Source organism: Enhydra lutris, unplaced genomic scaffold (genome assembly GCF_002288905.1).
Source record: "Enhydra lutris kenyoni isolate GAN:26980312 unplaced genomic scaffold, ASM228890v2 scaffoldscaffold2, whole genome shotgun sequence".
Taxonomy (NCBI): Eukaryota; Metazoa; Chordata; class Mammalia; order Carnivora; family Mustelidae; genus Enhydra; species Enhydra lutris.
This window is the reverse complement of record NW_019154086.1, coordinates 12,064,617-12,090,432: the sequence shown is the minus strand read 5'-3', so window position 1 is coordinate 12,090,432 and position 25,816 is coordinate 12,064,617. Positions and strand designations below refer to the sequence as shown.

The window sequence follows — 25,816 nt, the reverse complement described above, 5'->3', positions numbered from 1 at the left end:
TGTGTCACTCAAATTGTTTTCTCTCAGAAAGTCTGCATAAGAGGTGAAATAGACTGTTTTATATTAATATAATAATATAGTGGGAAAAAATACCATTCACACCACTAATAAAATTAGTTAGAATTTTACATTTTAAACACCAAATTCATAAGGAGAGTTCTTGACTAATTTTAAAAGAAGAAATTAAGAAATTGTCTTAGAGGGTTCACTCACAATTGTCTTTCCTTTTTAAATGTGATTTATTGTTTTTGCCATAACAGATGTACTGCTTAGTAAAAGATTGGCCTCCAATCAAACCTGAACAGGCTATGGAGCTTCTGGACTGTAATTACCCAGATCCTATGGTTCGAGGTTTTGCTGTTCGGTGCTTAGAAAAATATTTAACAGATGACAAGCTTTCTCAGTACCTAATTCAGCTAGTACAGGTAAAATAATGTAATATAGAAAAATAATGTTTTATTCTAAATCCATGCACCTTTATCCAGACTGTGGATCTTTATCTATACTAGTTTTATGCTTTTTTAAAAATAGGTTTTATTACCAGTAGTACCTACTTAATTTCTAAAAAATTTTCTTTAAATCCAGCCATGCAGAAACTGACCCTGATTGATGCAATGTTGTTTTTATGTTTGTGTTTAATCACATAGGTCCTAAAATATGAACAGTATTTGGATAACCTGCTTGTGAGATTTTTACTCAAGAAAGCATTGACTAATCAAAGGATTGGGCACTTTTTCTTTTGGCATTTAAAGTAAGTCACATTATTTTCCCATTAAATTCTTTAGATATATGTTACTTGCTTTCTTAACAGATCTATAAATATTACTTAGATACTGTTGTTTTTGTCTGAAAGAGTTTTCCATAATGACAGTATATTGTACCAGTCGTAAGCTTCCCTTCAAGTTTTTCCCTTTAGTATTAAATAAGCAGGAAAATTCAAAACTGAATTTTGTATAGAAATGAGACCTGAAATTTTTTTTTTTAAAGATTTTATTTATTCACTTAACAGACAGAGATCACAAGTAGGCAGAGAGGCAGGCAGAGAGAGAGGGGAAGCAGGCTCCCCGCTGAGCAGAGAGCCCGATGCGGGGCTCGATCCCAGGACCCTGAGATCATGACCCGAGCCGAAGGCAGAGGCTTTAACCGTCTGAGCCACCCAGGCGCCCCGAGACCTGAAATATTTTTAAAGGCTTTGATTTTACTTTAAGCGAAGTAAAATTTGCTAGGTTAATATCGGTTAATATTGCAGTTGATTTCACTATATGTGTGGATTAAAATATCCAAAATAAAAGAAAAAGAAATCCTGCCTTGGAATTCAGAACAATAATGACAGAAGTCCCAAGTTTCTTACTAGAAAACAAGCTAATTAAGAATTAAAAGTATTTGGGTGCCTGGGTGGCTCAGTTGGTTAAGCGACTGTCTTTGGCTCAGGTCATGATCTCCAGGTCCCGCAGTGGGCTCCCTGCTCAGCAGGGAGTCTGCTTCTCCCTCTGACCTTCTCCCCTATCATGCTTTCTCTTTCTCTCTCTCTCTCTCTCTCTCTCTCTCTCTCTCTCTAATAAATAAATAAATAAAAGAATTAAAAGCATTTTGTAGAATATGATCTAATACTCCAAGTGAGATCATAAGCCATACACTTCTCCTAAATTTAGAAAGATTTATAATTAACTTGATTTTCTTAACAATTAACTTGATTTTTTTAAATGTTAAAATGAATCAAAATGGAATCCTGAAGCTGAGTTTAAAATAATTAAATTCAAAGACTGTGTAGAAAGAGGATATGTATGCCACAAGAGTCCAATAGTATTCACTTGCTCTTCACTCCCTCCCTATTCATTTTATTACTTTTTTCCTGAATTTACTTGTTTCATGTTTGTATATCTTTCGAGTTGTTTTTAAATTCCAGTTAGTTAACATGCAATATAATATTAGTATTACATATTAGTATTATAATATATACAGTATAATGATTAAACGCTTCCCATACAACACCTGGTTCTCATCATTAAAGCAAGTGCACGCCTTAATCCCTGCCACCTATTTCACCTAGCCCCCAGCCACCTCCCCTTCAGTAACCATCAGTTTGTTCTCTATGGTTAATATATCTCATGCTAAGATTAGTAAATGAAAAGTAGTTGAAGTAGGCCTAAAGTCTAGTTTATTAAATTTATATTTCCAGGAACTATCTTAAATTCTTGATTATTTTGCTTCCAAATGATAGATTTTACATAAGTTTATTGTTAGTATGATGATAACATTTGTTGGATTTCAAAAATGGTTTTCATATTTTCTTTAAAAAAACTGTATACATATGTACTTATTTAGGACCATATATATAATGCAGTGTGTGTGTGCATACATGTGTGTATTTCAGTCTTTTTTTTTCTTTTGTTTTGTTTTAATTCTGTGCTCTTTTAGATCTGAGATGCACAATAAAACGGTTAGTCAGAGGTTTGGCCTTCTTTTGGAGTCCTATTGTCGTGCATGTGGGATGTATTTGAAGCACCTAAATAGGCAAGTTGAGGCTATGGAAAAGCTCATTAACTTAACTGATATCCTCAAACAAGAGAAGAAGGATGAAACACAAAAGGTACGTGAATCTTTAGTCTGTTTTTGAGACTCTGCATTGCAGTGGGGCAGGGTAATTTGAGAGTCCGGTGTAGAGGCAGATTGTGGGTGTTAGAATCAAACATATCAGGATTTGGATCCAAGTTTCATTGCCTCTCAGCTATGTAATGTTAGACACATTATTTAGACTTTGAGATCTATTCTCATTTATAAATGGCAATGATACTTTCTGCATAGTGTAGTGAGAATTAAATTACATGAGATAGGGGCGCCTGGGTGGCTCAGTGGGTTAAGCCGCTGCCTTCGGCTCGGGTCGTGATCTCGGGGTCCTGGGTTCGAGTCCCACATCGGGCTCTCTGCTCGGCAGGAAGCCTGCTTCCCTCTCTCTCTCTCTGCCTGCCTCTCCGTCTACTTGTGATCTCTCTCTGTCAAATAAAATAAATAACATTTTTAAAAAAATAAAAAATAAAAAAAAAAATAAATTACATGAGATACACTGAAGCACATATCACAGTGCCCAGAACGCAGGCGGTGCCCAGTAAATGTTAGTCCTTTCTTCTTCCCCTTCTTCCTTCTCTTTCACACAGCCCTAACTTTTAAAATTATTATTCCTTATTTTGTGTCATTTTTTATCTTTTAGTAATGACCCTGAAAATAAGTGTAAAGAAATTAATTTGTACATTGCTAAGTTTAAGGTGGACTCTTAGTCATGCTTTGAACATTATCACACACTCTGGTGATCTGTAATCTAGCCTAGTGTAACTGAGGAATATGAAATGTAAGGATTTTTCATGACCTTTTCCTCCTCTATCATTTTTTCAGTCTACCACATCCTATAGTGAAAAGTGAGATCAGGGCGCCTGGGTGGCTCAGTTGGTTAAGCGACTGCCTTCAGCTCAGGTCATGATCCTGGAGTCCCGGGATCGAGTCCCGCATCAGGCTCCCAGCTCCACGGGGAGTCTCCTTCTCCCTCTGACCTTCTCCTCGCTCATGCTCTCTCTCACTGTCTCTCTCTTCTCTCAAATAAATAAATAAAATGTTAAAAAAAAAAAAAAGTGAGATCATTCCTCACCTCTAATGAAATGGGGGGAAAAAAAATCCCAGTATATTAGTCCCCAAGCACAAAGAATGTAAATTAGCAATACCGAATGAATTTTTCCAAAATCTTCATTGATACTGCATGAAAAAAAAATTTTTAAGAAAGTTACTGTATTAATCTAAATGTCATTGAGTGAGTGACTGAGCTGATTTTATTGAAGGTGAAATAAATGATATTAGAAAATAATGGTGGGAGGCACCTGCGTGGCTTAGTTAAGCATCTAACTCTTGATTTGGGCTCAGGTCACGACCTCAGGGTCATGAGATTAAGCCCAGCATCCGGCTTCATTCTGGGCGTGGAGCCTGCTTAAGATTCTCTTTCTGTGGGCGCCTGGGTGGCTCAGTGGGTTAAGCCTCTGCCTTCGGCTCAGGTCATGATTCCAGGGTCCTGGGATCGAGCCCCACATCAGGCACTCTGCTCAGCAGGGATCCTGCTTCCCCCTCACTTTCTCTGCCTGCCTTTCTGCCTACTTGTGATTATAAAATCTTTAAAAAAAAAAAAAAAAAAAAAGACTCTCTGCCCCCACTCCTTGCTCGCACTTGCTCTCTAAAAAAAAAAGATTTTTTTTTAAATAATTGTACTGTTTCTGATACTGGAATCATGAGCTAGAGGGGACTAGCCTGCTTTGAAAGAATAAAAGTTATAATATTTATATTGTAACAGGTAAGAAAAAAGAAACTAGATATTAGTTAAATTTGCAAATGTAGTCATTTCTTTTAGCTGGAATTTTCATATCACAGGTTGGCCTTGATACAGTGAGTTAAATAGGAAGGTGAAAGTCATTACTCACTTTACTATTGGCTTAAATGGGATTGTGATAGGGGAGTGAAAATGCCATAGGAACAAAAGCAGTTTCTTTGAGTGGTTTCCTGCTTTAGTACAATGATAAAGCATTGGAAGCAGTGTGCTAACATTAGGGTTGATAGTGCTAGAAAAAGAAATGCCTTTACATGAGCCAGAGCTGCCATAGTCAGTGATGACTGTATTTTCCAGCTACTTCCTTCTCCATAGTGAAAACAAAACAAAACAAAAACAAACAAAACTTTATTACTAAAGTTAAATTATGAAAATTAATTTATTATGAATTCCTAGCTTCTAACCTCTTTTTGTCCCCTACTTACCTTTTGTATTTTTGATAAGTAACGATTTCCTAAAATAAAATGGCAGTCATTGCATGATATAGCTCAGCAGTCTGGGCTCTGGTTTCAGGTGATTAAAAAGATAGTTTCTGCATACATACTGGAACCTGAGTACAGTGTGCGACTCAGCCTAACAAATGTTTTTATAAGCCCTTTTCCAAACAATTTCCTTTAACCTCACTAGACTCTTTTTACTAAACAGAGAGAAAAGGAATACAGTTTTTTTCTGCAAAGCTTAAAAGTAAAGTTACTAAGCTAACTTGATTATCTCCGTAGTTTTTCCTCCATAGGTCAACAAACTTTTTTGTGAAAGGCCAAATAGTAAATATTTTAGACTTCACAGACCATGCAGTCTCTGTTGTAACTATTCAACTCTGCTCCTCTCCTGTGAAAGCAGCCAGTATCTAAAGGAAAGGGCATGGCTATATCCAGTGCAGTTTGATTTACAAAAACTGCCATAGTTGACCAAGCCCTGCTCTAGAGCCAAAACATTGCCTGTGTCAGCATGCAGTGTTCTTACAGGAGAGTACACAGTGCTGCCCCTCCTGCCTCTGCCTGAAGTGTGTTGCTCTGTGTGATAGAAACCTTTCTAATCAGAAACATATGGATTCATAGACTATACAATACTGTGGTTACAACATATAAAAGAGATTAGTGGTTAGTTTTACCTTTCATGAAATCAGTTTCTAAACATGATTATGCTCATTTATCAGGTACAGATGAAGTTTTTAGTTGAGCAGATGCGGCGACCAGATTTCATGGATGCTCTCCAAGGTTTTCTATCTCCTCTTAATCCTGCTCATCAACTAGGAAATCTCAGGTAATGTACCTTATTGGAAGGTTTATTGATATATTGAAACAAGTAACCTTCCTGGAAAAAATCTTAAGAAAAGTTAAAAATTATAATTAGAATGTTCAGTTACATATGCTTCCCTCTCCCGTTATCCTACCTAGTAGAATAGTTTGTTCAGTTTTCTTAAGTTCAGAACTGCATTTACTCAGAATGTGTTTTTATTACTTTAATAATAGAGTTTAAAACTTTTTCTGGCCAGAATTTCTGGTTTCATTTCAAAAATGAAATGTAATATCTGTAAAATGAATGGCATATCCCTATATTTGTTGAAAATTCATATGCTATTATGTAAGAAAGTTTTAAGCGTAATTTTTTTTCTTTATACGCCCTTGAATAAATGAATTCATAAATTAAATGGAGAAGATTTTAAATTTTTATAACACTTCAAAAAACTATATTGTCTGTGTATTTTAAAATAAATTTGAGGGTAAAAGAATTTTAAAAATAAGGTGCCTAGTGACGTTTTTAACTATTTTAAAGGCTTGAAGAGTGTCGAATTATGTCCTCTGCAAAAAGACCACTGTGGTTGAATTGGGAGAACCCAGACATCATGTCAGAGTTACTCTTTCAGAACAATGAGATCATCTTTAAAAATGGGGATGGTAAGGAAGAGTATTAATGAGCTTATGATGCATGAATTTAGCTATCTTTTTATAAACAGGATATTTATGAAGCATGAAGACTATTGAAAGCCATTTAAGGAATATGTGTGTGGTAAAATATATAATATTAAATGTCTTAATCTTTAGAAAATTATTTATAATTACTAAAAGTAAAGAAGTACTAAAGTTAGAATTGAAAGGCCTGAAATAAGTTTCTATTATTTACTTAGCTGTGTGAGTATCCATTCTTTCTATAAGTATTTGATGTACTAGGCCGTCAAATTGTAAGAATAAACAAAACAGAGTCCCTGCCTCTTAAAGTTTATGGTCTAGCAGGAAGAAGAGAGACTTTAAACAAATAATTACAAAAATAAAATTACAATATGGTACAAAAGAAAGGTGTAGTCAGCTAAGAAATCATATAAAAGAAGGTCCTAATATACTTGGAAAACAGGTTGTGGCAGGAAGCAGTGGGAGGATCATAGATGAATTTCCCCTGGGAAACAACATTTCAGCACTGAATTCTGTTAACCCCAATATTTATAAACAGGTTCAAATTTAAGGATTCAAAAAAATGAGTACTTTAAATATTTTATTTAAAATTTTTGTAAAATACATTGTTATACAGATGAGTTTATGCAGGTACTTTAGAAATGGGTTAAGAATCAAAATATTGCTTCCTTATAGATTAATCTGAAAAGTAAATATAGCTGTATTTATTTTCTGTTTGAAAGCAACATGATGACATGACACCAGGTTTGCATTCATGGAATTAAACAGTGATACATATTATTTGAATTGCAGATTTACGTCAAGATATGCTAACACTTCAAATAATTCGCATTATGGAAAATATCTGGCAAAATCAAGGTCTTGATCTCCGGTAAGTAACCAGTAAGGCAACATATATGTTGAAAGGTATCCTGAAAAAGTAAACTATTAGTAAACATCAGTTATAAAGCATAAAGGGGCATGTATTTATGAAAAAATGTAGGGAGTAGTAATTAATACTAGTTGATTACACGTTCATTCGTCTTCCTCTTCCTTGGCACAGAATAGCAAAGAGATTCAGCAAGGCAAAAAGAGGTATCTCTAAGTTGGCAAAGACTGCAACTGTGTCTGGAATGTGTCTAGAACTTTTTAAGACAGAACATAGGAGACACAAAAGCCCCCTGTTTTCATTCAGAAGTTAAGAGGTTAAAAGAAAGTTTCTTTTGTGATGTAAATTTTCTAATTTTAAAACTTTATATAGCCTCTAATCTTAAATCAGTTTGACAGCAAAATTTATGAAAAGAACTCATCTTAAAGCTTTTGCTATTCTGTTTGTTTCTGCCCAACCTTCTACAATTATGTCTGAGTTTTCTGTCGTGCTTCATTTTGCCCTAATTCGTTTCTGTTTCTCACAGTGTTCCCTTCTCTTTCTCGTCTCTTTGCAAATCTAGAGTCATTCCAGCAAAGGCCACTCTCTCCAAAAGAATTTTTGTCCATAAGCGGGCATAGGAGTCAACTCCAACTGCAGCAGCAGAGCAGATTAGGGTTTATTTGTATGCCTCCTAAAGATTGATACGTAGTATGTAAAAATACATCAGTGACACATAGTAGAATCATCTTGTTGCAAAGAAGAAAAATGGACATGTCAAGTAATTTGCTAAAGCACAAAATTAGGTCATCAACTTCAAATTTTTAACTCCTGATGCTGTGCTTAATCCCTTCTGCTTTCCAAAAAGAGTGTTATATGAATCAAGCTTCCTCTTTTGGTATAATTTCTGCGTCTGAGAGATACACATGCCATTACTACCACTGCCCCAGGAAAGTACAAGACAAAAGAGAATGCAGAACTAGACAGAGTCAAGGATTTAACTATATCACTCTGGTATTTAACTGTAAATGAGTGAGTGTGCTAAAAACCGTTTAGAGTTAAGCTAGATCATTGGAAAGTAAGTTGGATCTTCAAAAAGTTTTTAAGTCTTAGAATATTTCTGAATTTTTCTAACTTAAGTAATTAAAGTAAAAATTTTTATTCAAAGATTGATTTTATTTTATTTTATTTTTTTAAAGATTTTATTTATTTATTTATTTGACAGAGAGAGATCACAAGTAGACGGAGAGGCAGGCAGAGAGAGAGAGAGAGAGGGAAGCAGGCTCCCTGCTGAGCAGAGAGCCCGATGCGGGACTCGATCCCAGGACCCTGAGATCATGACCTGAGCCGAAGGCAGCAGCTTAACCCACTGAGCCACCCAGGCGCCCCCAAAGATTGATTTTAAATAAAAAAATTATTTTCAAGAAGTCAGAGCATTTTTATATATTCTTGCCAAAACTTGGATTCTCTGCTTGTTGTTTTGGTTTTTTTAATGTCACAAGCCTTATAAGACTCTGTCTGACTCCTTAAACTGTGAGCATGTTCAGCAGGAATAAAATTAAAAGGTAAAGGAAGAGAGAATGAGCAGGAGTACAACCTTAAGAAATTCCCACATTTACCAGGACAGGTAGAAGGAAAGATTCCATAAAAGAAATCATCAAAGGCATAGGTAGGCCAGAGGAAGTAATTCACAGAACCCAAAAGAGGGGAGAGATTGACAGTATCAGGTGCTTCAAGGGATGTAAGAGCACAAGGACTACGAAAAAGCCTTTAGATTTGTTGACTCATGATTAACTCTAAGAAGAATTAAGTCAGTAGAGTGGTAGGCATAGAAGTTATGCTACATGGAATTGAGAAAATGAAAATAAGTGTAGACTGTTACTTTTTTAGGAACTTAAGAAGTAAAAGAAATGAAAAGCGAGGACAGTAGCTTATGAGAACAACAGAGCAAGAAAAACTAGACTTTAGTACTTATGTGCTAACTGGAATGTTTTTCTCATTGTCTCTTTAACTGCTCACACCTCCCTTGAATACATGTCCCTTTTTCTGCACTGTGATGAGTGGGAATTACCCATATAGCACTTCTGCTGCATACCCAAATATGGTTTATCAAGAAAAGGTGTTTGTGGTTATTAGAGTTTCAAGCCATACTAACTGCTTTTTTCATGGAACACTATTTTTACTTAAAGAATAATAAGGCACCTGAATGGCTCAATCAGTTAGGCGTCTGCCTTCAGCTCAGGTCATGATCCCAGGGTCCTGGGATCGAGTTCTGCATCAGACTCCCTGCTCAGTGGGGAGCTTGCTTCTCCCTCTATCCTTTCCCCCTGCTCATAATCTCTCTCTCTCTCTCTCTCTCTCTGAGAAAAATAAAAAAAAACTAAAAAAAAAAAAAAAAAAAGAATGGGGGGGGGGTCCCTGCTCAGCAGGGAGTCTGCGTCTCCCTCTCTGTCTCTGCCCCTCCCCCTGCTTTGCTCTCTCTCTCTCTCTCTCTCTCAAATAAATAAATAAAACATTTTTTAAAAAAATAATAGAAGCCAAAAATAATAATAATAATAGATAAGCTTTGGTTTTTTGAGACATGGGTATTTGGTAGACATTTTCTTGAAAATGAATGATAATGAGCCTATCTCTTCAAGGTGAACAACTGACAGAGATCAAATTTGAGCTTTCAAACAAAAATGAGAATTTGGAAAAATTTGTATATACTACCATAAGCCGTAAGAGTGCTCTCAAAGTAAAGATTTTTCTGATGATATTAGTGGTAATATTAACAATTGTGATTTTTTTTTTTAGTTGATATAATGAAAAGTATCACCATCTGAAAGATCTTTGTAACTCAGTGAACTAATACCTTCCAAATGACCAATGCAGGATATATAAAGTCATATATGAGTAAAAGTTCCATTCAGAGGCAAGGTAGACTAATAGATTTTAATGTAACAGTATGACGAGTTTATTGATATGATTTCACATTCCATATTACAACTTGAGAAACTACCTTTTGTCAAATTTTGGAATAATATCAAAGAAAAATATCTACAATTATCTGAAAAGGCTATTACAGTACTCCTTTTTCTACCTACTTAATGACACAAGGCCAGATTTTCTTCATATGCTTCAATTAAAATATTGCTTTAGATTGAATACAGAAGTATATAGAAGAATCCAGCTCAGTACTATGAAGCCAGACATTAAAGAAATTTGAAAATATGGGAAAGTGTCATTCTTCTTACTAAGAATTTCTTTTTTAAAGATTTTCTTTATTTATTTGAGAGTGAGAGAGAGTGCAAGAGCAGAAGAGGGAGAAGGAGACAGAATCTGAAGCAGAGGGCGCCTGGGTGGCTCAGTGGGTTAAAGCCTCTGCCTTCGGCTCAGGTCATGGTCCCAGGGTCCTGGGATCGAGGCCCGCATCGGGCTCTCTGCTCCGCGGGGAGCCTGCTTCCTCCTCTCTCTCTCTGACTGCCTCTCTGCCTACTTGTGATCTCTCTGTCAAATAAATAAATAAAATCTTTAAAAAAAAAAAAAAAAAAAAAGAATCTGAAGCAGACTCTGTGCTGAGCATGGAACCCCATGACCACGAGATCATGACCTGACCTGAAACCAGGAGTCAGATGCTTAACCAACTGAGCCACCCAGGGTCCCCAAGAATTTTTTTTTTAACATAAGGTTCTTTGTTTCATAAAAGATGTTATTTATGTTACCACATAGTACTTTGTTATTTTTAAATGAATTAATACTTTAATCTTTTCCTCTATTTTAATTGCTAACATCAGTAGATATGACCCACATAAATAAAAGCTCTTTGGGATTTCAGTAATTTTTAAGAGTATAGAGGAGTCCTGAGACCAAAAACTTGAGAACTGCCCCCAAAGTATTATTTAGATTTCAGCTGAACAAGCTGAAACACACCCATATTTTTAAAGTCATAAGTGTTTATAAAATTTTTATTGCCACAATAATCTTAATGCTTTTTTCGTATTCAATTAGGTGCTCTCTCAATTGAAGCTTATAACAAATGATGGCAGATAATTTTGAGGATTTTTCTAATTTTAAAAGAAAACCAAAGTTAAAGGAGTAAAGGTCATGAGACCTTTATAAGTAAAAGTCATGAGACCATGACAAATTTGCACAAAGGATATTCCTGCATTAGCCTATTAAAATATTTGCTGTTTTAATATTCCATCACTTAATTGCAAATGTCTTGATCCTTTTCAGAATGTTACCTTATGGTTGTCTGTCAATTGGTGATTGTGTGGGACTTATTGAGGTGGTGCGAAATTCTCACACGATTATGCAGATTCAGTGCAAAGGTGGCCTGAAAGGCGCTCTGCAGTTTAACAGCCACACACTCCACCAGTGGCTCAAAGACAAGAACAAAGGAGAAATGTGAGTCTGTTGTTCTTTTCTTCCTGTGTCAATTTAAGCTTTTGTTAGACGAGTCTTTTAATGGTTGTGTACATTTCTCTGAGACCAGAGAAAACATGTACTTATTTTGGGAAAAAAATATGCTCACCTTTTGAAATATTTGATGAGATTTTGTCTTTGAATGATCAGAATTACTTCAATTTTGGTGAAACCCTATATACCCAACTTTATACATCCAATTTTAGGTATCTAATGTGTTTTCTTGCTTATTCTTTTTTTTTCAAGGTCAACGTTGAACATCTCAAAATTTACTTTTAGTTCATTGTTAAAATGATGAGAAGAATTTTTTTTTTCATGACACCTTCACTATTTTTTTCACCATAATAAGACTTACGCTTTAGTCAGAGGAAGAAATGTCCTTTCTACCTCAAATCTTTGGACATAATTACTTCCTCCTCTTAACGTCAGTGATTGTTTTCACTCTTCAGTACAGACTTTGACCATCTTTTTCCAATTTGGACCGGATTACTCTGTTAGCACACTACTCATCGGGTGTTTATTTTTTCTCTGTAGATATGATGCTGCCATTGACCTGTTCACACGTTCATGTGCTGGATATTGTGTCGCTACCTTCATTCTGGGCATTGGAGATCGTCACAATAGTAACATCATGGTTAAAGATGATGGACAAGTAATAGCTTTCTCTTTTTAAAATGTTTTGGCGTTCTTAAATTTATTAATTCAGGATATTGCATTTCTGAATTTGTCAAGCTATAATACAATTCTTTATTTTTGAAAGCTGTTTCATATAGATTTTGGACACTTTTTGGATCACAAGAAGAAAAAATTTGGTTATAAACGGGAACGTGTGCCATTTGTTTTGACACAAGATTTCTTAATAGTGATTAGTAAAGGAGCCCAAGAATGCACAAAGACAAGAGAATTTGAGAGGTAAGTTCAAGAAATCAAAAATACAAAGTACAGAATTCTTTCTGCTCTCTCAAAAATAATTGATATTTTTCAAGCAATTTAAAATATGTTTTATTAACATTCTGGCCTGAGTATTTTAATGTATTTATTTATTGTACAATGCTATGAAGAAAAATGGAAAGAAAAACCAATTTATTAATTAGTGAAAGCCTGAAATTAATTATTTAGTTAATTAAGACCTAAGAAAGTGATTCTTAAACTTTTTAATATATTAAAGGCTTTTATTTACTGTTGCTTAAATAATTGGACTGTATCTTCTCTATACTGATAATGTATAGTGCTTAAGACAACATTTTTTAGTCTTATAATTTGATGAAATCAGTAAACTGTAATTACCGCATTTATTTATGATTTTTCTGATCGCCTTCTGGTATATCATCAGTCTATCTTAAACCTGAAAGTACTTTCAAAAACCTTGTATAAAATTCCATTTTATCCGCAATTCTGTCCTGGTCCTAGACTAAATCCTAAAGGCTTTGGTATGGACCAGTTCTTACATTTAATAAATCCTTAGTAAACTGCTGATGTACCAGGTACTATTCTAAGGTGCTGGTGATAAGCAGTAAACACAATCCTCATGGACTCACGGAGGTTACATCCTAGCATGGGGTGAAGAGAACAGAAAGTGTTGGTAAGGGGAGTGGGGAGAGGAATGCTATTTTTTATAGATTTGCTCAAGAAGTCCTCTCTAATGATGTGACATTTGAGCAGACACCTGAAGGTATTAACCCCATTCGCTCCATACTGATTACACTCTGCTTATCACTTGTAGGTTTCAGGAGATGTGCTACAAGGCTTATCTGGCTATCCGGCAGCACGCCAATCTCTTCATAAATCTTTTCTCAATGATGCTTGGCTCTGGAATGCCAGAACTACAATCTTTTGATGATATTGCATACATTCGAAAGACCCTAGCTTTAGATAAAACCGAACAAGAGGCTTTGGAATATTTCATGAAACAAATGAATGATGCACATCATGGTGGCTGGACAACAAAAATGGATTGGATCTTCCACACAATTAAGCAGCATGCTTTGAACTGAAATGATAACTGAGAAACCGAAAGCTCATTATCTGGATACTATCCTGCACTGTTAATAACTGTCAACAGGCAAAGACCGATTGCATAGGAATTGCACAATCCATGAACAGCATTAGAATTTACACAAGAACAGAAATAAAATACTATATAATTTAAATAATGTAAACGCAAACAGGGTTTGAGAGCACTAAACTAGTTCATTTCAAAATTAAGCTTTAGAATAATGCGCAATTTCATGTTATGCCTTAAGTCCAAAAAGGTAAACTTTGAAGATTGTTTGTATCTTTTTTTAAAAAAGAAAACAAAACAAAAAAACCCCAAAATATATAGAAATGATGGAGAAGGTAAAAGAATGATGTTCTTTTTTTGTCTTACAAATGTTCTATGTTTTGAAATTGTGGACACAACACAGTCTATTATTGCATTAGGTCCAAGGAAACTGAAGTTTGGTGTTAAATTACATTGAGATTAGAAAATAATGAAGATTTCTTATTTTTCCATTGCTGTTCAATTTATAGTTTGAGGTGGGTTTTTTGACTCCTTGTTTAATGAAGAGAAAAATGCTTGGGGTGGAAGGGGCTCTTGAGATTTCATCAGAGACTTTTCCTTTTTAATAAATCAAACCTTTTGACGATTTGGGGTCTTTATCTGCAAAGTTCTGGAAGCAGTCACAAGTGAGACCTGTTATAAGGTGGTGTTTTTGGGTTTTTTTCTGGACAGTATTTACAAGAATCTGATTCTTATCTCCCAGGGAAATTCTGGGCTCCCACAAAGTACAATAATCATCAGAGAGAAAGAATGAGCAGGACTAGTTCTTGCTTCAGAATTGTACAGTATTCACCATAGGTTGATTTTTTTTTTTTCCTTTTGCAATTGAATTGAATACATTTTTCATGCATGTTTCCAGAAAATAGAAGTGAGTATTAATGTTATTAAAAAGATTATTTTTTTTATTAAAGGCTATTTATATTATAGAAACTATCATTAATATATATTCTTTATTTACATGATCTGTCCCATACTCATGCATTGTTTTGCACCCCCAATTTTTTATTGTTCATAGCAGCATGGTCAGCTTTCCTCTTGGTCTGTGGGTGAGGCTCAGGCACTATCCCATTTATACCAATGACTAGTGTATAACTACATAAGGAAAACAGATTAAAGTTCATCTTCTTTTGTTTTATTTCTTTCTGTTTTCATATGACTCCCCCATTCTCCATCTTCCTTTATAGTTGATAATGCCTCAGTCACGAAACGAGTTACCAAAATTAACACAATATAGAGTATCTTCTTCATTGCTTCAACCCCTCACCGAGGTATGCTCATGAATAATACTTTATAACATGGGGGAATAGAAACCATGAACTTTTTCCCTTTTTAGGCTATTTATGCAATATCTGGATAATAAAAGTAGGACCTTAAACCATTTTAAGATCATGTCCCATCTCCACGCAATTAGGGCTCACTGTCCAACTTTATAAATTGCATTTGAGTGCAGGATACATTCTTAAACACTTGGGAAACATTAACCCAAGGTGTAGGGGCTAATGCTAGTCATCACTCTAGAATCTGATATTTTACTCAGTATTTGAAATGAATGATTAATGCCCTAGGAAATAGCTTTAGCAAATGTCCAGGTGCCACACCAGAAAAAGTGCAATAATTTACTGACAGTTTTCTAGATTAGGCATATTATTGGCATACAACTTTATAAAAAGTGTGCATTATATACTCTAGTAAAACAACATCACTTAAATGATACTCATTTATGAAATCAGTTACCTGTAATAGAAGTCTTGAATAGTAAACAAGGGACTCTAATTCAAATACTCTTAATATTTGGCTATTTTAGAGCCCTTAAAGGGCCTAATTATTGGAGACTTAGGTACTTCACTAAAGCATGTATATAATATTGCCAACAAGAAAAATAAATTTGAAGATTTAGGGGAACTTATTTCTGTAAACTGTCTTGGAATAGTTAAGAAGAATTTAAACTCCCATTTTAAGCAGGAAGCCAAATAGATTCTTTTGCAGATGTAGATTTCATAACTTATTAAAACTTCTTTAACATTTTGTGCCTTTTATATATATTCAGTTAATACATACTAACTTCCCCGTCTTTTCTGTATCAGGGATTAATTACAGGAAAATTCAATGAAATGGTACAAATCTGAAACTCTGATGGTGGAAACTGAAGATTTAACAGAACAGCGTTTTACCTGAGTGCCAAAAAGCTTTGAGCTTCCTTGCATAAACTTTACATAATTTTTGCATGTCTCACATCAGTCCAGCTAGTCCCCTTCCCCTGGGACCTCTCCATTAAAACACAGCCACAGAGCTTATTTCATCATTTACATTTATTTTCAGTTATTGCAACCAAGTTAATTCTGTTTGAAGAAGTGTAGACAAATTTTACAAAGAATGTAGGTTAAGCGATCTAGCTAAAAGCAAAGCAAATTTTTAATGAGTCCAAGCAGAGTTAAAGCAAACAACATTGAAAATAAGAAAAAAGGGTCAGGTAGTGCTCAGAAGGCAAAGAACCAAAAATTGAATTGAATGCTACATGGGGTGACTAGGCTGTCAAGTCAGTGGTAAGCCATTTCCAGGTACTTCAGTGTCCGATCACTTCCCATGGATTGGTCAATTCCTGTGGCCAGCCATCCTTGTCATTGAATGTGGTATATCTAACTATTGACTTTACAGTTTCATTTGGTCACTTGAGAAACAGTTCCTTCAATGACTATTTTGGGGGTGGGGGGGGAAGCAGGTTTAAAGAAAATAAAACCTAATTTTAAACATATTCTAGTAAGATATAATCTGAAAATCATGTTTTAACTTTTTATCATATTCTCAGTATACAAAATCATTTATTTTGAAGATTTTTAGACTGCTGTTAATTTGAAATCTAATCATATTGTAGAATTTGGTTTTTAAAAAAGATGTTTTTAATTGGATTTTTTAAAGAAGAATGGAATTTGGTCACTATTTTATGATAGAACCTAAGCTTTTTGTGGTTCTTAGTGTCCTCTGTAAAACTCACTGTCAAAGTAATCAACTTTGAGGTTTTCCCTTCTAATCTGCTTTATATTAGGAAATGGGAACCTGGTGAATATACAATGAATTGTAAAATATTTTAATGTGTAATTTTTTCAACTGTGAAACTATGAATATTGGTTTTTTTGATGAAAACAGCTGCTGACAAAGTATTTTGTGTAAAGTGTAGTTCTTATTAATCAGGAAAATAATCAATGACTTGATTAGAATGTATATACCCTCTTGGATTTTATTTTCAATGGATTGGTGATTTTCATATAGGTAAAACACAGTCCATCTGTATTCTTTTTCCATCAAAAATTGAGTGATTTAGCATTATAAAAAAATTATGAGCAGCCTATCTATTTTAAAAGAACCATGGAAATTTCACAGCACATAAACTTGGATTTGTTTCTTAATGATTTTGTAAATCCATCTAATTCATATTCTGACCAATAGCCCATGCTTGCCAATTCTTTGAAAAAATTTGATTTCCAGCATTATTTTAAAAGCGAGCGGTTAACTTTTTCTGAATGTTTTAACTTTCTTTTGTTTCTATGTCTGCACAAACTGCGGACCTGGGCTGGACCCACACACTCAGAATCCACCTTAAAAAATCAATTTGATGTCCAAGACATCACTAAAATATTTCAGTTTAAAGACTATATGTGGTGTTAATGGATTTTGGTGCTTCTGCTATTTAAAAACAACTTTCATACTTCAGATGTTTCTGAGAAGAGGGGAATGTTGAAGGAGAGGGTAGAACAGGGAGGAGTTATTTGAATGAATCACATTCTTCGTATCCATCCTGCTCAGAAGAGGCACTTCTAAGGGAAGTCTTAGATGGAGCCTTCTAAGAGAAGGCAGAAAGTTGAGAGTATATTTGCATACCATGAGGGAACTAACTCTTCATCAAGGCTGACCTATAAAACTCAGCACTGACGGGATCTTCAAATAACAATTCTTGGTGACAGAGTAATACAGCTGGGCTGTTTTTTAAAATATAAACCCAAACCATTTTTATTTTTTAATTATTACATTAAAATTATAAGTGTATCTTATGTTCCGTGGCCTGGGAAGCCTTTTTTTCTTTTCTTTCAAAAGTTACTTTCACTTTCTGAAAAGATCGTGGGGTTTAGCTCAAGATAACTATGGTCCTGAAGAAATTGGTTTGGTAACTACCTCAGAGGGTTAATAAGAAAAAAATAATAATAATAAATGAGTCACAATTCAATACTTAAGGCTCTGATGTTACAGAAATTTCCAGAGCACTGTAGTTTAGATTTATAAAAAGTCAAGAGTTGGCATCCATATTTTTAATGGCATTGGAGACTTGAGAAAAATTTTCGGTTAAAATGTAATCATTACTCCAGCCATGGAAAAGACTATAGCTCCAGGAGGCTTATGGTACTGGATTCTTGAATTTGGCATTCAAAATTAGTTGTTCTCTTTTCTTATTAGTGAAATTGGTGTGTGTATATTTGCACACATTTCTACTTGTGTACACACTGCTTGCTAGCCCTAGTCAAGAGGCATCTTTTATAAAAGGTGTAAACATCAGGTTCTAAAGTTTAGAAGTGTTTAGAATCTATTAGGAGTTTCCCAAGTTGGGATGTTAGTTTTTAAATAAGCTTATTTCGTCCAAGTATTCCACTGATAAAAGTTTCACACTTCCTTTTTATTCATGAAGCACCATTCCTTTTCCTTAGTTTTAGACATGTTAATATTACAGTCATGCTAGTTAGCATAAAATGACAGTTATGAGCCATAAGGAAATTTTCTGACTTAATTTTTACACAACTACATAATGAGTTTTAGTGGGCGGGTTGGGGGGGTTGGAGGGGTGGGAATCAGTCTATTGTACGTTTAGGTAGTTTAGGTAACTGATTTTCACTACCAACAGTAGACCAACAGTAGACACCATTCTTCATGTTGGTAAGTATGGAAAGGTTTTTTAATGCATTTTGTAAGCCAATTAAGTCTATAAATCTATCTGAAACCTTGTTTAATCTGTCACTACAATAATTTTGTGGTTATGCTAAGAGCCATGCATATTTTTAGGTGATTCTTATTTTTGTTCCTCCTTTTAGGTAAACAAGGAGGCAGAAAAGTTTCATTGTTTTATATTTTCTCGAAGTATCTTTAATAAGACTAAACTTCTTCATTCTAGTATGAATTTCCAAATGTAGTCATCATGATCTACCAATTTCATAAGAAAAAGCCCCTTATCAGTTTTAATTTTTGTTCCAAAGAGTGGTTGGAGAGCTTGAACTTCATGTGGTTTCTAGAAATGTTTTTGGCTATGTTCCAAAGAGTGGTTGGAGAGCTTGAACTTCATGTGGTTTCTAGAAATGTTTTTGGCTGTGGAACCTAAGTTTCGAATACAATTAATAGTTTCAATGTGACTTAGTCCTTGGGCTTAATTGGGTTGAATAAAATCTAAATATATCCTTTTGGAACAGAGCACTTTAATATTTTGGGGAATGTGGCACTACCAAAAGAAGACTACTAACACATCAAATGTTGACTTTGTTCTGGGAGAAGCCCCCACCACCCTTTTTTGGCCCCTTTTATTGTACCAAATCTATTTCTCTATATTTTGTCATTCAGTGAATTGAAGTCCTATGGTATAATGCATTCATTAGGAGAAGAATGTTTTTAAATGTTCTTTTAATGATGGCCCAAAAAAGTATTTGACACAGCAAGATGCATGTGTTACTGTACTGAGAATATAGAATAATAGTGTCACTAAATTTAAGACCTCTTCCCAGTCTTGCTGTTCCTAGCAAGAAGTTTGGCCTGTGACTGCACTTACTGTTTGTGCTCATCAGAAACTGTCAATGTCTGCTTTTCTTTTAACTTTGCAGTCTGTAACATCACGCTGTTTATTAAAAAAAAGAAAAAGAAAAAAACTTGTGTCCAAACAATCCTTAGTGTACTATGTACTTTAAACAACAACAAAAAAAACTGTGATAATTATATTTTGCCTTTTTTTTTGAATACTTAAAAGCAAACTGGTGTTCCTAATACTCAAAATTTAGCTGAACTTGAGTTCTTACCAATAATGACTAAGAATAGTTGATTGAAAACCTGAAACTATTGTGTCTTAAAAGGCAACTTTTCTGCCCCAGTAAATTGATGAATATTGAGAGACATATCTGTTTGAATATTAACTACTTTTAAGCATAAGGCATTATGTGTTTCAAGCAGAAATATATGTATATACCTACACATATGAATGTGTTCGTATATGCAGACAGATTTTTTTTCAAATCAGTTAAAGACCAGAACCTAAAAAGTGAGGTTAAGGTGGAAGCAAACTGGTTTTGCTTGCAGTTATCATAAACTTTGCAAAGGGGAAGTCTGGGCTTTCCTTGGACTAGTAATACATGTGGGCATTGATACTTTGTACTTCTAAGCAATTAACAACAAGTAATTGCTTAAATTTTCTTTGCCAAATGGTTTGCATGACTTTGAATTAACATTGTTCTAAATTGACTTTGTTCTCCAAGCATAATGTCTCTCTTTCCTGAGATGAGATCAGGAGATGAACCAAGTAGCTGCAGTCTGTGAGTGGAAAACTGTAGTAATTGAAACACTTCAGGTTTCCCACTTTCACTTTTTAGGTTTTAAATCAGTGGTTTTGAATTTGTTAGGAGAAAAATCCCAAGAATTGCATGCTGTTAGATGCATGTCAAACTAAGAAATGACTAGAGAGGTGCCCTTAAGAAATCTATAGACTCTCAATTTGCAAAACGATTTAAAAGATGTGTGCATACATCTGTTTTATTTCAGGAAAGTCTGGTATACAAAATAATTTACCACAACCTCTTAAACGGCATGTTCTGGACCTTAAATATGTATTACATTTAGCCAAGAGAAGGTGGGAAGGAATCTTCTCCTACAGTTCCCTACACTAGCCCCTACAACCAGCTAACCAATGAAAGGTACCAAGGCTGACTCAATTTTACTTTTTAATAATATTTATATATATTTTAGGTGTACAATATGATTTGGAATTTATGTATAGCAAATAATTATAATCAAGCTAATCAATGTATCATCTCACATAGTTACCTTATGTATCTGTGTGATGAGAACACCTGAAATGTACTTTCTTAGCAAATTTCCAGTATTCAAGATAGTATTATTGTCATCGTCTTCATGCTGCACATGAGATCTCTAGACTTAATTCATCTGATAACAAAGTTTGTACACTTTAATTAACATCTCAACATTTCCCCCACTCCCAATAATCACCATCCTACTCTATGTATCCTATCTGCCTCTGTGTATTTGACATTTTTGGAATCCACATATAAATGAAATAGTTTTTTTTCCCTTTGTGTGTATGGCTTATTTTACTTAGCATAATGCCCTCTGGGTTTATGCATGTCATTGCAAATGGCAGGGTCTCCTTTTTTAAGTCTGAATAATATTCCATTGTGTGTAGATATACACCTCATGTAAATGTGTTTTCTGTGTGTGTGTGTGTGTGTGTGTGTGTGTGTGTATGATCACAATTTATTCATCTGTTGATGGACAGTGGTTGTTCCATATCTTGACTACTGTCAGTAATGCTCCACTGAACTGGGGAGTGCAGATTGTCTCTTGGAGGTATTGATTTCATTTCCTTTGGGTACATACCCGAAGAGGGATAAGGCTGGCTGAACATTGAAACTTAGAAAACAATTTTTTTTTATCTACTAACATTTTTGAGCACTTTTACTAGATGTCAGAAGTTGAGCGAGGTATTTTATATACTCTGCCTTGTTTATTCCTTAACCCTATAAAGGAAGAGATTGTCCTCATTTTATAAGTGAGAAGAGCGAGGCTTGAACATTCATTGCCATTGAGCAGAATTGCTCGAGGATACATATCTGAAAAGCTGTAATGATGGCCTACGAATTCACATAAAATCCTCTAAGGCATGTGTTTTTTCTACCATTCCACACTAGAAAGATGAGAAAGCACCAAAATTGTTCATTACTTGTGAAGTCAATATCCCCCCCCACCACAGGATTTCTATTTATTTTTTTTTAATTTTTTTATTTTTTGTGAAGTCAATATTGCTCTAATTATCCAGTCTATTTAGTCATTTGTGACTTGAATTCATATGAAAAAGCATAATATTGACTTAGAAGCAAATTTTCTGTTTTGATTACATCTGCATATAAAAGTTGCTTCAAAAGTCTCATTCTTTCTATTGTCCATGATATATGACTTTTTAAATTTAAAGATACTTTAAGGCATGTTGGTTTTCAGAACAAACTCTTTTCAACTCATATTCAGCTTACTCTGGAAAGCACTTGTTGGGAGAGCCCTGTGACATTCATTAGTTAGTAACCATAGTTGAGTCATTAATTAAAGCTCGGACATTTGCTGACTAACCATGGGGGACCTGTCTACAATGTGGATCATCTGACATGAATGTTCAATTCCATCTAGTACAGCCTCTCCCTGCTTCACATTTCTGGCCATCTCTCCCACTCCCACCAGAATGTGCACAGAGAATAAAATGAGCTTATGGAAAGCATAATTAACTAGAAAAATGTGGCTGAAAGCAAAATTACATGGTATATGGCAAGGTTAAGTATGAATAGCTCCAAACTTAGTGAATTTGCTAGGCAGCAGCTTTCCTCCTTTATCATGAATGGGGAGGTAGAATGGTAGCCCACATTTTTTTGAAATTACCAGATTATTCTCTTCCTAACTTAATCGTGAATGACTTGATTTTCACTAAGATTTTTTTTATTTTTTTTAAAGATTTTTATTTATTTGACAGACATCACAAGTAGGCAGAGAGGCAGGCAGAGAGAGAGAGGAGGAAGCAGGCTCCCCACTGAGCAGAGAGCCCGATGCAGGGCTCCATCCCAGGACTCTGGGATCATGACCTGAGCTGAAGGCAGAGGCTTTAACCCACTGAGCCACCCAGGTGCCCCTAAGATTTTTTTTTTTGAGAAATATTTTGAGGTGAACTCTGTTGCCAACAAAGAGACTGGCCATTCAGTGGTCAGCAGGTAGATGCCCTCATCGTGTACTCCACACCAAAGGGTTCCACAAGAGCCGAAATTAGATCAAGCACAACTACCTGAAGCCTGTGTTGCCATGAGGGAACAAAAGCACTGCCTTGGCTCACGTGGAATATGTGGGGTAGAGGAAAAGACGGTGAGTTTGTGGTTATTTATAGAATAGATGGACTACATAATGAGGCTTTTTAAAAATGTTTCTTCCTGTGTGAAGTATCATACTTAATTTGAATGGTCTCTACATGGTTAGTCTCCAAGCAGGCATCATTAGGTCCTCAGGCGCAAAAATTGCCAAGCATCCAAAGGCCAAGACCTTAACGTAAGATTTCTCTGCTTCTTTCTTGGCTCCTCCCCATGCTCCACAGTTTGAATCGATGCTGTTCCATATAAGGTACTTTGCCACCTACCTCGTCTCTGTGGGGGGGTCTATATTTTTCACACAATAGGGACAGGTACTGTGTTAATCTCACCATGCCAACAATCAGGGCACCACCTAGCAAAGTCAGCATTGGCCAGAATAAACAGTGGAAGATAACCATTTGGTCGTACTTTTTTATGAGAATGACATCTTCAGATCGGCTGTCTGGACTGTAGAAGCATGAAAAAGGGGTCCCATTTTTGTGATCGAAGAATTCCTTTATGTCCAGAGCACTGTTGAGCAAATCATTCCTGTCTCGGTGGCACTTGGGTGTGTAAAAGCACTAGGAGTATGAAGGAGGAAGAAACATGAGGACACTGTCCCCGAAACCAAGCATTTAAGCAACAGTTTTAATTCTGAAAAGGCTTCAAACCGAAGCTATTCATGGAGAGTTTCGATCTCAGAAGGTGATGAAACCTGTTGCACAGCCCATGGGGAAAGGTGGACAGGAGGGCACAGAGTGAAATGGCCATTTCCAGGCACTAGGCAGAAATGGGAGAAGGGATTCTTAGAATATAGACATTGCAGAAGAGGCAGTGACCAGCATCGTAAGGACCATGCTCTCTCCACATACAGGCACTTGGTCTTTGTCCACTCAAAAAATATCTGTTGAGCTCACTATGTGCTTTCAACACCTATGAATGCCTCTAGCCTAGTTGTCTTGATTTCCCATAGAAAATCTTTCCCTAAGGGATAGCGTGTTGAGGCTTCTGCCCTAGGCCCACAAAGCCTTCCTACATAGGCTTTGGTTCGCGGAGGGCAGAACCAGAGATGGGATCTGTCAGCTGGTGATTTTTTTTTTTTCCCAAAAAAACTTGAGATTTTTTAGCATATTCACTAGGCACTCATGGCACTGTGCTTAAGGCCTACAGAAATGTTTGAGACCTTAAAAATTATTGCATCCAAAACAGAAATCATCAGATGGATTAGTGCCCAAGTAAAGACAACAAAGTATAGCATGTTAACTAATCTAATACAAGCTAACTTTTTCATAGTTAGGTGTAAATAAACACTATAAACATATGAACCAATTTAGTAACCTATTAAAATCAAAATTATAATCTTTTAAATTTATTTGATAAGAAAAATTGTTTACTTGATTTAAGATGTGTTGCGAGTACATTTTCACACTTTTTATATGATAGGGAATAGGACTTCCAAAAGTAAAACTGCCCACAATTGACTCTGTTCACTGGCTCAGCTGGAAAATTCTAGACACCAGTTCGCAAAATTGGAATAATTCCTTTCCATTCTATATACCCCATTTTTTCCTCCAAGAATGCTTTTAGCTTCCTTTATCCTGTAAAGGCATTCACTGGAGGGAAAGAGCTTTATCCCTAGAGATGGTCTGGGGTACTGCACTCTGCTGGGGACAGTCTGGCACAGAAAGGAGGACTATAATTAGAACTCCTTCATTACATGAACTTTACATTACCTTGGAATTTATCTGGACAGCCTCTTCATTATAACGTAGGAGAGCTTTCTGACCTGAATGGGTGAGGTTCACAAACACCTGAAGACATGGGTACTTGCCCTGCCCTCGGCAGTCCACACCACAGGTGAAAGCACAGTCCATCCAGTCATCCATGATATGAGCGTGGATGATAGTACAGTTTGATTCTTCTCTCTGAGTGCTTCAATTGGAAAAAGAGAAATGATCTTCACCCTCTACAATTTAGTTTTTATTTCTCTCTTTTTTTAAGAGAGAGAGAGAGCAAGCGGAGGGAGAGAGGGGCAGAGAAAGAGGGAGAGAGAGAATCTCAAGCTGTCTCTACACCCAGCATGGAACCCAACGCAGGGCTTGATCTCAAGACCCAGAGATCATCACCTGAGCCAATATCAAGAGTCAATGTTCAACCGACTGAGCCTCCCAGGTGCCCCAGTTTTATATTTCTAATGTGATAGCTCAAGGCATTTGTATATCTAAAGGTAATGTAGAACCATTATAGAAAGTACATAGTGATTAGGAATCATGGAGAACATTGAGAAAGGGGATAAACAACAAACTGGTAAGTTTCATCTCAATTATGACCCTCTTGGTGTATTTCTAAATACACCAACCCTTTGATCAATGGTTTTCAAACTTCAGAATCAACTGAGCAAGTGTGTTAGAGTGAAGAATTTGTGGATTCTATGGCTTCAGTCCTCAAAATTTGTATTCAGTTGATCTGAGTTGAAGCCCAAAAATCTATATTTAGCCATATTTAAGATGCAGGTATTTAGCAAACCATGCTTTGACAAATATTACTGTAACCACATAGTCAGAAATCTTATCTTTCTCATGCTTTGTCATCTCAAGATGTACCCATTTTCCTGTCTTATGGAAATGTGCCTTTGGATGGAGTCCAACCACAGTCAGTGTGGCCCTGGGTCAATATAGCCTAGTAACAAGGTACATTTCCATGGTCTCTGTCTACTTCCAAAGAGCAAACAAATCATAGAAGGAATATCTCATTCGAAAACTTACTATGTTTTGTTATCAGTAAGTTCCTTGAGGTCAGGAGGTACATCCTATTCTTCTTTATGTTCCTCAAAGCAAGAAGCACCATGCCTCCCACATAGTAGAGGCTCAGCAAGTGTTACAGTGAATTAAATTTTACTTGGAAAATGTTCCTTTGAGAATTTTCTTATGTACTACACACACAGAATGTTCTAGGTGCTATGAGAAGTGGTAGGCAAAATTCCTGCCCATGAAGATTTTGTGGTGGTGTTGAAAAGACAGATATGTATGAAATGATTAGAGAATAAGTTTTAGATAAAGTAAATGAGGGTCAGAGGAAATGCTTGATTGAATGTACAGCTCCTCATGCACCCTC

At 35.6% G+C, this 25,816-nt stretch overlaps 2 protein-coding genes across 2 annotated transcripts in view; one reads left to right on the top strand and one right to left on the bottom strand.

Annotated features, from left to right (window-relative positions):
• The window catches only part of LOC111147545 (phosphatidylinositol-4,5-bisphosphate 3-kinase catalytic subunit alpha), an 81,382-nt gene extending 66,998 nt beyond the window's left edge, over positions 1–14,384 (top strand). The window contains exons 12-21 of the mRNA XM_022503639.1: positions 261–425; positions 648–751; positions 2,419–2,590; positions 5,520–5,626; positions 6,140–6,261; positions 7,066–7,144; positions 11,339–11,509; positions 12,062–12,179; positions 12,288–12,439; positions 13,251–14,384. Of these exons, the coding sequence (XP_022359347.1) occupies positions 261–425; positions 648–751; positions 2,419–2,590; positions 5,520–5,626; positions 6,140–6,261; positions 7,066–7,144; positions 11,339–11,509; positions 12,062–12,179; positions 12,288–12,439; positions 13,251–13,521 (1,461 nt within the window). The 3' untranslated portion in view covers positions 13,522–14,384. The remainder of the gene's footprint in view (positions 1–260; positions 426–647; positions 752–2,418; positions 2,591–5,519; positions 5,627–6,139; positions 6,262–7,065; positions 7,145–11,338; positions 11,510–12,061; positions 12,180–12,287; positions 12,440–13,250) is intronic.
• Positions 14,385–14,929: 545 nt separating this feature from the next.
• Positions 14,930–25,816, bottom strand: part of LOC111147553 (potassium calcium-activated channel subfamily M regulatory beta subunit 3) — a 28,821-nt gene continuing 17,934 nt past the window's right edge. Inside the window, exons 3-4 of the mRNA XM_022503649.1 lie at positions 24,436–24,634; positions 14,930–19,434 (exon numbers count right to left, since the gene is read on the bottom strand). Coding sequence (XP_022359357.1) covers positions 19,381–19,434; positions 24,436–24,634 — 253 coding nt within the window. The 3' untranslated portion in view covers positions 14,930–19,380. The remainder of the gene's footprint in view (positions 19,435–24,435; positions 24,635–25,816) is intronic.